We start from the raw sequence: 15,421 nt of genomic DNA, 5'->3' as shown, positions 1-15,421 counted from the left end.
CTTTGAAAAGGTAATAGCACGCACGCGCGCTATGCTGCTGGAATTATACTCTACAGCGCTGCTTCTATTTTAAAACAATACCGCTTTTGTATTTTGTTTGTTTTAATTGTGTTTGCCCCTGCTTTTAAGTCTACCTTTGTGTGCCCACATACCTGCACCTTAAATTGGGCCCCTCACCGCGCTTATTGCGGATCAGTTTCTTCTTTCCTTGCGCCTTCGTGTTTGGCGCCTGGTCGCCATCTTGGGGGTGGCGAGTAGTGAGTGTGCCACTTGTTTGAGCGCTCTAGCGCTCACTAGGACCACAGGTGAGCCCTACTTAATGCTCGCTCTCTGCGCGCAGCGGTGACGCGCAGCGGCAGCGCCGGACTCGCGCCGGAGTCAAGCCAGAGTCCTGCCCGTCTGCGCCCGTCAGCGTCCCGGAGGCGATCGGAGCGGCGGGTAGGATTCTAAACACCTAGGATGTGTCCCCCTGGGACTCCAGTGCTGCATTATTCCCCTGGGGAACTGCGCTCTTTTGACACCCTGGCCACAGGCTGTCATATTGTCTTTCCCGGACGCCATCGCGGGAAACTCTGCTGCGCTGGCTGTGGCTGGCGCCCTAACCGCGCTCAGTTATCACATCCCAATAATAACATCCTCAGTGTGGGTTATCGCTTCATGCTATTAAACACCAGGTCGGCGTGTAAACATGCGCAAGACATATTTGAGCTTCTAGATACAGTAAAGCCATTATGTCTTATGCTTACTGAGACGTGGTGGGGTGAATTTTCTAACCCAGATGTCGCCACGGCAATCCCGCCTGATTATAACATCTTCAGGAAGGATAGAGCCAAGGGGAGGGGTGGTGGAGTGGCATTGGTGGTCAAGAAAGGTACGCCCTGTGCGATCCTGCCAGGGAAGGACATCCGAGGCTCGGAGACTCTCGCTTTTTCTATCACTCTGTCTCCACATCAATCTGTTAAGGGATTACTTGTGTATAGACCACCTGGTTCACCCGGTACGTTCTTTGAAGATCTGGACTCCGTGTTGTTGGGGCTGGCCCTGAAAGCGGAACACTGCATCGTGGCAGGGGATTTCAACTTTCGGATGGATGATCCGTCTGACCCTGCTGCTATCAAACTTTCTGAGGCTATGGCCCCGTTGGGACTAATTCCTCATTTGCTGGAGCCTACGCACGAGAAGGGGCACACTCTTGACCAGGTGTTCTCGTCTTCCCCTCTCGAGGTGATTGAGATTATACCAGTACTATGGTCAGACCACTTGCTTGCCAAATTTACGATCAAAGGCATAGTCAAACCGGTGGCTGCCTTGGCACAGCAACAGGGTCGTGTCCATAGGGCATATCATCGTGTGACCCCAGAGATGCTGGCCCAGGCTGCTGTGGATCATCCATGTTCCCTATCTAGTGATCTGGATAGGGACTTGGAGACCCTGCAAGCTTGGCTCTCAGACAGGCTGAATGATCTTGCCCCGGTTCTGACACCCCGCCTGACACCGAAACGGGTCTCTGCGCCTTGGTTTACCACAGCACTGTCGGCTATGCGCCAGCAGTGTAAGGTGGCCGAGAGAGCTTGGCGGGCACAATATGATACTGCAGCCAAGCTGACCTATAAAACGGTGGTCAAGGCCTATCACCGGGACATTCGCCTGGAAAAAAAAGCATATCTAGCCAGGAGAATAGAAGCGGCTTCTAACTCCTGCAAGGAGATCTTCTCCATTGTGAGAGAATTTATTTCCCCATGGTCTAACTCCTCGGACGAAAAACCGTCTGGTAGCTGGGCTTCGGACCTTGCTGATTTTTTTACGAGCAAGATCCAACGTATACAGGATTCTTTCTTATCGCCTGGGCCCATGGGCCAGACTAATCCTGAGGCCATTTTATCCCTGCGAGCTTGGCCGGGTGTGACGCTGAGTGTGTTTCCTCCGCTCTCTGCCCTTGACTCTTTAGCGCTAATGAGCAACCTTAAATCGGGCTCGCCCCTCGACCCATGCCCTGCTAAATTTTTAGCGAAAGTTGCGGAGGTGATCAATCCACTGGTAAACCCGCTGTTAAATCTTTCGCTGAGTCAGGGAGTGGTCCCGTATGCTTGGAAGTAGGCTATGGTGATTCCATTGCTCAAAAAGCCAGGCCTAGACCCGAAGGCCCCGGTCAATTATAGGCCCATCTCTCTGCTGCCGGCTCTCACGAAGATTTTGGAAAAGCACGTTCAGGTAGTGCTTTCCAATTTTCTTGAGACCAACGAGATCTTGCACGCCACCCAGTCGGGTTTTCGTCCCCATCACAGCACAGAGACTGCGCTCCTGGAGGTCTCAGAAACCATTAAAGGGGTTCTGGACTCGGGGGGCAAAGCCATGCTGGTGATGTTGGACTTGTCGGCGGCGTTCGACACCGTCCCCCATGAGGGCCTTCTCGCTAGACTCTTTGAGATAGGTCTGCGGGGGACGGTGCTCGGCTGGTTTTCTTCCTTTCTAGCCGGCCGCCGGCAAACGGTCTGGGCATCGCCAGATTCCACCGTGATGCCGCCTCTGGGAGTCGGGGTCCCACAGGGCTCTATCTTGAGCCCGACCCTATTCAACATCTTCATGACCCCGTTGGCGGCATTGGTGGAGTCGTATGGGGCCCAGATCGTATCCTATGCCGACGACACCCAGCTCCTCTTCTCGTGTAAGAGAGGAGGAGACTTTGACGGAGAGAGTATCCGGGATTGCCTTGGGGCTGTTTTTCAATGGTTCCAACTGAACAGCCTCAAGTGCAATTCCGATAAATCTGAGGTACTCTTCTTTGGGTGCGATGCAGAGCCAGACTGGCAGGCCTGGTGGCCGTTTAATATGTTTCCCCCGTCTTGCTCCTCCCAAGTCGCCAAGAATCTGGGGGTCAAGATGGATAAGGGGCTAACATTGAAATCCCAGATCCTCGGGGTGTCGGGCACTTGCTTCGGCATCCTTAGGATGCTGCGGAGGTTTCTTCCCCTGCTGTCTGAGGAGCATAGGAAACTGACAGTGCAGGCTCTGATCGGGTCCAGGTTGGATTATTCTAACATTCTTTACCTGGGCCTGCCAGAGTATTTGCTGCAGAGGCTTCAAGTGGTGCAGAACGCGGCTGCGAGAGCTATTTTTGGATTAAATAGACGGGCCAGTGTATCGGGCCTGTTGAAAACTTTGCATTGGCTCCCGATCCGGAAACGGATCGTTTTCAAGGCTCTGACTCTGGCCTATAAAGCTCTCCACGCGGTGGGAGCAAAGTATCTTCAAAAGAGACTGGTCTTCTATCAGCCGACCCGGTCTTTGAGGTCGGAATCCCTGTTTTTGGCGGTTGTTCCGCGTGTGAAGAGAACTCGCCTGGGAGGCCGCTCTTTTGGACTTCTGGCGCCACAGTTGTGGAACTCTCTGCCATTCACTCTACGGGAAGCTACCAACCTACTAGCCTTTAGAAAAGGCCTTAAAACCTGGTTGTTTACCCAGTAGTCTGTTTTTCCTGCACGTATTTGTTTGGCATTTGGTTCTTTTTTTTTTTTTTTTTTTTAACGGTGTTATGTTATTGTGTTGCAGCCCTCCTTTTCTAAAAGCGCCGGGACACTCTTTTTGAGTAGCCGTGCGCTATATAAAAGAATAAATAACATAACATAACATAACATAACCCTTAGAAGAGGGAGCCTTCTGTGCAGTATAGAAGCTACACGACTTGCTATAAGGCGAGTGACGATCGATGAGGCTAGTGGTAATTGGATTGGTATAGGAAAGCGATGATAAAGCCAATAAGGAGAATGTTACTTACCCTGTAAGCATCTGTACATTGCGTGTAGTGCTGCAGATTACAAGCTATGCATACACACAGAATCTACAAGTGGTTTTTCCTCAAAGAAGTTTTATGATCGGCGTCATGATTTGTCTCTCCTCTCCCTCGAGGTACTACGCATGTTCAACGGCTTCTTTATTAGATAATGTTTTTCCCCTGCCAAACAGGGAGCGAAGACAGTCTGCAAAGTTAGCGTCGCTGTTGAACATGTCGTACTTGTGTGTATATTTGTCACCATCTAATGCCTGCCTAGGAGGCGGGAGGGTGCATGTGAATCTGCAGCACTACACTCTACAAATATATGTTTACATGGTAAGTAACATACTCCATTCATAGCATGTGTTGGCTGCAGATCCAGAGCAACTGTGGAAGGAGTAAATTGCGTAAAAGTTCAAGATGTAGGGCCTCCTTGAAAAATATGTCTATGTTATATGGGACTGTGTACCCATAAGAACTTTAAGAAAGAAAAGAGATGGCAACTAACTCTCTCTAGCCCAAAATGACACTCTTGGGAATGATGTAAAAAGGAGGAGATACAAAAGGGCAATGCTCAATGACAGGAATAGGACTAGTAGTTGTAAAAAAAGAAATAGCTAAATAGTGGAGTTCTAGAATAGCATCACCAATACAGGAATGGTTGACATGAAAGGATAGATGCTCACTGGCAGAATTCACATTCTACAAGGCAAGAGGATGTACACAAAACCATAAGAGGATACGTGGAAGGTAGCTAGATTGTTTTTAAATAAACAGTAACTTGCAGTTATTTGTCATATGAGGAAAAACTACTATTCCAAGACATACTGGTACATGTATGTTGTAGCACTTAAATGAAATGTCTGGATGTAATAGTAACTTGTAATGCTCTCATACACCGAACAAGTTGATGAGGTCTGTATTAAAAGTCAATAATAATGTTAAATCAAAAAAGAACGGATCTACAAGAGAGAGTTCTGCGGAAAAATAGCAAATATACTGCACCAGCAGCAATTAGCATTCTGAGATTCTTAGAAAGTATTTTACCCCTTTAACTGCAGAGGTTCCCCCTATCCCCTTCTTCCCAGGCTCAGCCCTTTTTTGATGTCTGTAAAGCTTCAAACTTTTCCCCCCCCCAAAGGTATCCAGACCAAATGTCTTTCCTTTTTTTCCAAACTTGTTGGGAAAATCAAAAGGCACCAATGGTTTGTGGAAATTTAATGAACCAGTCAAGTTGTAAAAAAAAATATTTAACCACAGTTATATATTTTTTGTGGTTTTCTGCCTACTTATAGATTGTGGAGGAAACGTATGTGACCCAAGTGTGAACCCAGGAAGGAGACAACATTCATAATTCAGCAAGGGGTCATTTGTGTAGCTCTCACATGGCTTACCGAAACAAACTAATCAATTAAATCAAGAAATGAAGAAAATATGTAGGAAAAATGTGGATATTTAACACATTTTTATGGTAAATTTATGCCTCAATGACTGATTTACAAAAGTAACATACTGGTGGACCTGGCAGACCTGTCTGGTTGCAAATATATACTGTGTTTGTTGGTTGTGCAAAAACGTGTGATGCCCATGCCCAACAATTGAGCTGAAACTTAGTGATTCTTGTGTATGCATTGAATATGCTTCAGTTTATATGGTCAAATCGAATGAATTAGAAATGGGTATACATTTTTTTTTGTATTTGTGAACCGCACCCAAGATACAGAGTTTAGGTATAGTGGTTATTTATACAACTTTGAATTTGTGGTTATCCATACCAATATGTGTTAAGAGGGCATTTTTCAAAATGTATTTTCTTGAACACTGACTTCCATTAGGAAGTCAAAAATTAAGAGAAATTCAATTGAGAATTAGAAATGTTCTACAATTGTGTTTTCTCACACTTCCCCAAATAAAAACAGAAACTCACTCAAGTGTTTGGATCCATCGCCTGCAACAGCAAAGGCCCCAAAATACAACGGGAAGACATCAAGTTTTCGCCTTGAAAATTTATCAATTCTGGCGATGTAGGTGGATGTGGTATTTGGGCGAGTGGGGTATTTAGGCACATGCTCGACTGCCACCCAAGGAAACATTCCAAACACACATTTCTAAAAACTAGACACCCAGGGGACTCTAGGGTGGTGTAACATGTGGCTCGCACCAGGATTTCGTACCCAGAATGCCCTGCAAGTGCGGTACCATTTTTATTAGAAAATGTCGGGATAGCTGGTGGTAGCAATTTTGTGGATACCCACATATTCTGGAACATTCCCTCAGAAAAATGAAAGGAAAACACATGATTTTAGCCATAGTTTTAGATCTGCAGGACATTCTAGGTGAGAAAACGTAGTAAGATCCACACCAGCCACAACACTCTGGATTCAACTGTGTCGCAAGAAATGCCCAGAGTTCATAAGGTTCCTTAGTAGCCAGCTGATCCAGAGCCTGAATAGTGCAGCCATTCAGTATGGCAAGTGAGAGGAAATTTGGATTTAACCCGACTGCTGGCCCTTATATCAAAACTACGCCCCAAAGAATCAAAATGCCCTCTCGCTGGCCATGGGAATGGGGATGCTTGGGGTTTGGAGAAAAAATGTTGGGGCATTAAGGGTAGGGGTGGGGGTGGGACAGATCACAGGACAGGTCAGCCCCACCCCATTTGTTTTTAGTATCCCGATCATCCAGTGGGCTTTCTGCCCCCCACAGGCGCAGATTAGAGGCAACTAGTCCAATCTTCACCCTATGGGACAAAAGACTGTTGGGTCTTAGGGCTGGGAATATGACCAAATGGCTCAAAGCAGACATGTACTATCTATTATGTTCCAAACAGTGGTTCATGAGCTAAAATAGCAGACTATAAGACAAATAGTGTAAAAAAGAAGGAATTGTGCAAAGGAAAGAAAAAAACTATACTGACTTAATTTCGCAATAACCAGGTACATAAGGAATTTCAAAAAGTGTTTAATATAAATACAATACAATACAACCTGAAATAAGGGCGCTTAGAAAGTTGCACAAACAATGATAAAGTCAGAAACATAGACAAGTGTAAACTGAACAAACAGTGGCGGAAAAACAACAATTAACAGAACACAAATAACAATTGTGTCCTCTCTTAATTATGCCACGTTTTTATGCGTCGATGGCGTTTCGACCCAAGAGTACTTTAGGTGTCATATTCAGGACAAAGGACTTCAAATATGCGGGTGTCCACTTTCTTTTCTACAAAAATGAAATATATACATGGGTTGACGATATAAAAAATGTATTGTGTTTGTGCTCAACACCGAATATGTGATGGAAAAATCAGAAAGAGTGATGAGAAAATAAAACAGAACATGATACCCAAAGATTCTCTAAAGATTGTGTAAAAAGTCAGACATCTTGTGCAAAAATATAATAAAAAGAGGAGAAAAACACGAGGCAAACACTATCACCTCTACGGATCTCAGTGGTATACATTGAGGACGAAGCACCAATCTTCGTGTATCAGGCCAAAAATGGCCAATATTTTCAATGAGATCCTAAAACTGTCAAAAATTGATAAAGTTACGCTTATTTAAAAGACTTTTGTATAAAAGGACAATTTCATGCTTTAAGGAAGGCTATAGAGAGATAAACCCTCGTACCTGTCGAGAAGCCAAAAGGATCCCACCGCATCACTTAAAGAAACTGGGCTGACTCGGACAACAATTTCAGCAGGCGGATCAGTCAGATTGCAGAATCACAGTCATGGTTGATAAATGAATTACTGCATGTGACCTCCCCATTTATTTATTTTGAAACATTATTCCCAGACCCCTCCTACCCCTCAGATCAGGTAGGAGGGAGGGGGTTTGGGCAGAAACATTACATGGCCAGGCTGCCCCACCATTTTTTCTCCTTTTAAGATCAAAGTCTACCGACAGCACATCTGGTTTGTTAATGACATCTTAGAGACATTCGGAAAGCTTCCCTGAGAAAGCATTTTGCCCATTGCTTACCATTGGCTTTGTGTTTTGTAACTCACATTTGCTTGCTTTCCATTTGCTGGTTTTATTTGTTTTAGGTTGTCAAGCTTGAGCTTGTCCCTTCCGCGGCCCATACCATATGTACTGTGTTCTTCCACCAGTACCCTTATTCTGTAAAAAGGTCTTTAAATCTTGTTCTTATCTTGTCACATTTGCTGTGCATCTTCGGAGGGAGCTTGGTGTTTACTTTTCTTTCTCAGACTTCAAAGTGAGAGGATTTATATGAAAATTATGCTGGTTAGCATGGATGTGCTGGAGGGAAGCTGTACGATGTAAAAAACAATTCTAGTACACAACAACATTTAAATGTCTGTAAATTAACTGTACAGATATTTCAGAATATATCCGAATCTGGACAGCACTAATGAAGAACATTTTGGGTAATTCTGAAAGGTGATGGAAATAAATATTTTAATATGATCAAAATAAATCAATACACTAGGGGATGAAATTTGCACACATTATCCTTTGTGCGCTGTATACTTTTATCAGCAAAAAAGTATATCTGTGCAAATGTAAAGATCATTTCAAATTAAGATCTGCTGTCTGTAGTGGTAGTGCACTACCACACCATGCATACTCCACTTTACCCCACTCACCACTACACCACTCCATGCCAATGCACTCTACTCTGCGCCACTCAACACTACACCACTCCACACGGTCACTGGACTCTGCTCTGCACCACTGCACTCTGCTCTGCTCCACTCTACTCTGCTCCACTCTAATGTGCTTCACTTCACTCTAATGTGTTCCACGCTACTCAGCTCCGCGCCATTTCACGTTACTCTGCACCGCGCCACCCCACGCTACTCTGCATCATGCCACGCCACATCATCCCACTGAACTCTATCCGGCACCACTCCACTCGACCCTGCATCAATCCACTCTATCTTTGTACAAAAAGGCAACAATGGTATAACTGTCGCACATCTCTGCTTTTGGAGTAGTAACAGAAAAATGTTAATCAACAATGGTGTATATAGATATTAGAGAAAATGAATTTCTCCACCCAAGCACATTCGAAACAGAAAATAGTGGAGCACTCTTCAGATGTGTATACTATAAGGCATACAAATATCTAGATATAGTCCATATACCATGTCTAGGTGTGTATAACAACTTGCATGTACACTTCGGAAAAAAATATCTGAAACTTTCAAATGTAGCAGTAGAAAAGATTTGCACTTATTGGTGGTTATAAGCAAGAATGCAACAATATCACCACTTTGATTACATCATTTTACAAAAACATTACATAAGTGTTGAGAATGTAGTTCCTTAAGCTGACACATGTTGCGTCCCTACAATGGGACTTTTTCAAGTCTATGTCCAATCAGGATTGAGCACAAGTCTATATGTCCTCTAATGTGCCGACCCAACCAAAAAGTAAGGACTTATTTGATTCCCGAGTTAAACTTCCTCAATGCAGTGGCAAAGGAAGCTGCAACTTATCTGTCTCGTGTCTATATTGCACGAAGTCCAAGCCCAGAAATAAAGGGCTGCTGAGTGTATACCCTTGGACTGAAGTAATGGAAAATATGAGGTCCCTTTAGTAATAGCGGACCTTGATAAGCCCTTTTATTACAAATCACATCAAAATTAGTGTGCCGTATAATCAGACCTCGTTGCGCAAAAATGACACTCTACACTACTTCACTTTAGACCAGTCTAGGCCACTCCACTCTACACCAACCCACTCTATACCACTTGACTCAAAACAAATTCACTCGACACCAATATACACTGCACTATACGCCACTATACTCCACACCACTGCATTCTACACTGCGCCACTGCTCTCTACCCCACCCTACTCTGCACCGTACGCCACTGAACTCAACGTCACTCTACTAAACACCACTTCTTTCTACGACAGTCTACTCTGGACACAGCACTGTCTCTGAACTCTATGCCACTCTACACTAAGTCACTGAACTCTACTCTGCACCACTCTACTTTATGCCACTGCACGCTATGCCACTGACTCTACCCTGCACCAATCTACTGCATTCTACGCCAATGCGCTGTACACCACGATCCTCTATGCCACTCTACTGTTTTGCTCCACTCTATGCCACTGCGCTCTACACCAATTCACCCCAAGTCACTTTAATCTACTCTATGCCACTGCACACTACACCACTCCAATGTACTCTGAAATAATCTACTCAATGCCACTCTACTCTACGCCACTCTATTCTATGCAGCTGTACTCTACACCACTTTATTAAGAAATACACTCTACACCACTGCTCAATACGCCAATCTACTCTGCACCACCACACTGTATGCCACTATACTCTACAAGGCTCTACCCCACGACTCTACACCATTGCACTCTACGCAACTCTATTGCACACTGCACCACTGTACTCTATGTCACTGCTCTCTACGCCACTGCGCTCTGCATCAATACACACCCCAACACTACTCTGTGCCACTGCACTCTACATCACTCTACGCCAATGCACTCTACGCCAATGCGCACTACGTCTCTCTACTCTACACCACTCTATGCCAACGCACTCGACTCTACTATGCACCACTGCACTCTTTGTCAATGCACTCTACTATGCACCACTGCACTCTTTGCCAATGCACTCTACACTAGTCCAGTCCAGGCCACTCCCCTCTGCACCACTCCACTCTACCCCACTGCATGCTACTCTGTACCACTCCACTCTATGCCACTACTCTATCCCACTGCACTCTACCTTGCACCACTCCAGTCTACACCACTTCACTCTACTCTGAAACAATCTACTCTACGCTATTTCAATGCCAATCTACTCCACTCTGCACTATTTCATTGTGCTCCAGTCTACTATACACCACTCTACTCTAAACCACTGCACTCCATACCACTTTACAAACTGTTCACATTCTCTGCATTACAGTTTAGTGCACTTAAGTGGTTACAGTGCTAAGTCTATAGCCCCACTCAGGAAGTGACTGCTGTAGGTAGAGAACACATTTTAGCAAGCTTTGCTATTTAACACGTAACCAGGAAGAGGCTAACAACAAAAACAGTTAGTGCTAGTCTGTTGTCACCACGTCACTGTAAAAGAAACACACAAACATGGATCTCACAATACAACTGCCAAACAGAAGAAAACCAGAAAGGAAAAGAGAATGACCGTGGGATACAATTCGGCCAGAAAAGTACATGATTGAGAACAAGTGCATGCCATAGATTCCAAACTTGTTTCTCGGCACATGTATGGTATTAGGCCTCTCCAGGTAAGGCTTTAATGTAAAAGGCTGCCAGAATCACGATTGGGTAGAAAGTGTGACAGAGGGGGTTCTTGCCAGAGCTAAATTCATAAGACTGGCAAAGCATGTCTTACAAAGAAAACCTGTAACACAAAACTAAGAAGCCTAAGGAAATGAAATGCTATACCACACAGGAAAAAGAAAATACACAAAAGTAGATACGGAAGAAGATTATCAGTCAAACTTGTGTAGAAAAACAGACTTTCATCAAATCAATATTAAGATCATTGGAGAGTAATAAGGAGATCTGAGCTACAAGCTCTGCCTCTCTCAGTTTTAAAAACAGCATAGTAAGCGAAATGGTGCAGAATTGCTTTTTCCTTCATACATTTGGATTGCATGTTTTCATACAGCATAATCAGAATGTCTTTTCCTGTCCCTCTCTAAATGGGTCAAAGACGTTTTACTGTATTTGCTCCTTTTATATTCAGTATTCAATATGTATATTTGCTTAAAAACAATCAGAACAGCTAGTAAACATTGCTCAGACAGTAATGGATTATTTTCTCTTGGGTTATTGTGCTTGTCTACAATATAAAATCTACTGATTTACATACTTATATACACAAAAAGGAGTTGACTTTACCTTTTTAAGCACAGCCGAGAAGGAAGGTAAGCTCTGTACCCATCAGTAATGTAAGGATTGTCCTTGAGGTACACAGGAATTTGTTCATAGGTATATAAGCGAATTCCTCGTGGGACTATAACAGGCCAATACTGATAACTGCCAAGCTCAATGTAATGAGAGCTCTTCTGTGTCTTCTGATGCATGTTGTTGAAACTACTACTCAAAGAGCAAGAAAACCGAAGTAAAAATGTAAACGATGTAGATACATTTCTGCAAAGCAAACAAAAAAAGAATTGATTTTGATAAGATTTAATATTATATGCCTGTTAATTCAGAATAAGTCATCATACCACATTCCTAGTAACAACCCTTCCTTCAGGTTCATGTATATATCAACCAATCCCACCACCCCCTTACCTCTACCCTCCACCAACCAAAGCTGTATCCCCTGCTGCTGTCAATACTTCATTTAAACCTGTACCAGTTGAAGCTATTGTTGATACTCCCCTAAAGCCAAATTTACAGGATTTACAGTGGGATTACTAGAGGCAGCGAAACAAATGCGTCTCTAAGACCCCCACTGCCCATACTAAAAATAAAACATCAATACTAGATGAGGGAAGGTGTTTATTACCACCTACTTTGTTGTAGTACAACATGGCAGTAGTGTTGTACGTGGGTACTTGTACCAGCCTCTCTTTAATGGATGGAAGGAAGGAAGGCTTTCAACACCAAGTGGATGGTCCTCAGCTCCAGAAGTTGAATAAGGAGCCGTAGTGTAGTTCCTAGGACTCCCCAGGACCTGCGAATTTTGGATGACTGAGGGCTTGGTGTCCAAACTGCTTCCGGACACCCGCACAGGATAGGTCAGCCGTTAGACCAGCTAGCCCTACGGTGCCACTACCATCCCCCTGTATCTTACAGTGATGTAGGTAGTTTTTGGCAACCGCTGAACAGGACAACCCCGATTCCTCAGGGATCGTGGATAACCATACAGTACTTTCCGCTCAGACACTCATGCTTACTTATTCTCAGAAAATACACAGGATGGCGATTAGGACGTTTCAATAAGTATTTATTGGTCTAGCGTCAGTCTTGTGTAAAACATATTTGCTGTGACAAACAGGAGACAGAAGCATACAAAAGAAATCGCAGGTACCAATATGGTAAACAGTAGATACATTTCTACCATAGTGCTAAGAAGATGAACATATACAGTTCAGATAAGACAATAGCACTTGCATACTCCTATAATGTGCGCCCTACATAATTTGCCTAAATGTACCTAGCCTAGATATGTAGGTGTAGCGTGAATATATGTATGTATATATCCAAGAATCCCCTGGGGAAGAACCAACCCCCACACCTGATGCTAGATAATGAAGGACCCCGTCTCTGCTCCGAGGATGACACCCCTCAAGGGATGTCAAACTGCTGCGTGTCGAAGATTCAGCATGCAGGACCCCGTGTCAGCGTAAAAGGAATTCTCCTCTACTTTCCAGGGGAAAATAAGGGTCTTATATACTAGAGTGGTCACTACAGGGTTCCTTCTACAATCGCTATATTTTGAAAATAATCATAAATGTTTTGAAAACAATCATAAATGTTTTTTCAAACAAATGCGATCATGCACAGCGGGCCAGTTGGCCAAGGATGAAAAAAGTGGTGACCCTTATGCAGAATAATTACGCAGTGCCTGAGGACAAGTTTATGTTCATCAGGTACAGGGATTATGATAAACTACTAAGAGCCTGGTGTCAAAGTGACATGGGCAAATTACTAGGTAAAAGGTCATCTGTTCTGAACCGTTATTGTCGTGGATGGGACAATGTATGTAAACGAGGGCATATATGACAGTACTATCCTAAAGGACATGACAGAGTGAGGACTTCTCTGGAGCCCAGAGGTCTCGGACATCTCTCCCAGATGGCCACCCCAACCCAGAAGCTAGGCATTGATCACCACTGATCAACTCTGGTTAGGGAAGGAAGAGGGGTCTACTGCTGACCCAATCTCAGTCCAATGACCACCAGTGAAGGTCTTCTGTAGTCTCCTACAATATCTGAACATGGTCATAGATGTCCCCTTGATGTTGGGCCCACTACAACTTCAGGTCCCACCGCAAATTAGAGCAACACACTGGGGGGTCAAAATGCATCGTAAATCCCAAACCTTCCAGCACTACAAATCTACAAACAGCAGCCTCAGGGTGTTGCCTATATGATGTAGAGCTCTGGGGGCACAAGGACTCTGCTGCCCTAGTAGTTGCAGAAAATAGCTTTTTGCGCAAATTGCTGAATCTCCACGTCAGCACCCTTTTACTCTCCCTTAGACTTGATATGGGTTGGAGGTCAATTTCTGAAAGGATAGGCATGAGACTAATCCTCTACTGGAGGAGGATTTGGGCCACTCCTGACCTTCTCTCCTATCGCCAAGGGTTGGAAGAGATCCTGGGCCTCCCTGGTTCTACCAATATACCATGGATCAAGTATGTCAGAGAAACCCTCAAAAAGTCAGGTAAGGGGATACTGAGGGATGACCCATCATCAGCTCTGTCCATTAACAAGCTAACCATCAGGAGTAACTATGGTCAGTATAGACAAAGCCTAATACAGGCATAACCCTCCTTTGGGACCCCGACAGATGCCTTCCTTTTGGTGAAGGATGCCTTCTGGGGGGAGCGGTTTCTACATGAGATTGAGCCAGCGGCACCCAGAAGCTTTACCTACAATTCGGAAATTGCACATTACCCCTTTCTTCTTTTACCAATAGGTGGGCTTGGACAGGTGATCTAGCCAGGTGGGCTTGCCTCTCTTGTCGTGATATCAAGGAAACTGAAGCTCACAGCCTGTTCTACTGCCCAGCCTACCCGAAAGGGAGAAAGTGGTTGGTTCTGCTGTGTCAGAATTTGCGAATTAGACAATATATTGAGGCACTTTGATTATTGAAATTCGACACGAGGCAAAATATGGTCTTTGCTGTATCACAATATTTGCAATCAATGATGAGGGCCAGGCAAAAGATGTGCCTGTTAAATTCTGCCTGTGTTTGTCAAGCGTCTGGGTCCCTCAATTGATCCCATCTTATGGTAGTACCTGCACTTTATTGCCTTGAGCTAGAAAGCTAGTATATGTATATTTTCTGATGTTTTAATGTGCTCCATGAAAGTACTGGTATCTATTTTCAGCTAAACTTTAACTGATGGTAATTAATTGTTTTATGTTTGTATTGCTTGCCTGATTCTCATAGTAGCATATGCACTTTATTGACCTGGTCAAGAAAGTCAATGCATCTATATCGTTTGCTGCTTCAAAAAGCCTAAGAAAACACTGGTTGCACTGATTTTTAGCTAAACGTTCATTGACGCTAATTAACTGTATTGTTTGTATTGAACTATATCCCAACTCGCACAGTTGACAATTGACTCCTTCTAGGCCAATTTTCCTATTTAAATTTTATGTGTTTTACTTAGTAAATATGTTTATTTGCTCTTTTATAGCTCCCAGACGAATTAAGATTATGATAGATATATATATATATTTATTTTGGCGGTCGCCACTAGGTAAGTATAGAGAGCTCTAATTTTCCAAAGCCAGAGCCTTTTTTGGTTTGCTAATAACTTTAGCTCCATTTGACGAATCTTCATAAAACTTTCTAAAAAAAGAAGTTAATCGGCATCAGCTTCTTCCTGGAAACTTTCAGGAAAATCTGTCAAGTGGAGGGGGCGGGTTCGGGGGGGTGGTAAGAACAAAAAAGGGGGGCCCCAAATACAAAATCCCTGTGCATTTTCCATAG

At 44.0% G+C, this 15,421-nt stretch overlaps 1 protein-coding gene across 2 annotated transcripts in view; it reads right to left on the bottom strand.

Moving 5' to 3' along the window:
• PAQR3 (progestin and adipoQ receptor family member 3) overlaps positions 1–15,421 on the bottom strand; it is a 341,693-nt gene that overhangs the window by 298,122 nt on the left and 28,150 nt on the right. For both annotated transcript variants that reach the window (XM_085640956.1, XM_085640955.1), the window contains exon 2: positions 11,645–11,896. In XM_085640956.1, coding sequence (XP_085497082.1) covers positions 11,645–11,829 — 185 coding nt within the window. In that variant the 5' untranslated portion in view covers positions 11,830–11,896. The remainder of the gene's footprint in view (positions 1–11,644; positions 11,897–15,421) is intronic.

Source organism: Triturus cristatus, chromosome 2_2, assembly GCF_964204655.1.
Source record: "Triturus cristatus chromosome 2_2, aTriCri1.1, whole genome shotgun sequence".
In the NCBI taxonomy this organism is placed as follows: domain Eukaryota; kingdom Metazoa; phylum Chordata; class Amphibia; order Caudata; family Salamandridae; genus Triturus; species Triturus cristatus.
Note: the sequence above shows the minus strand (reverse complement) of the source record. Positions and strands in the feature narration are given on the sequence as shown.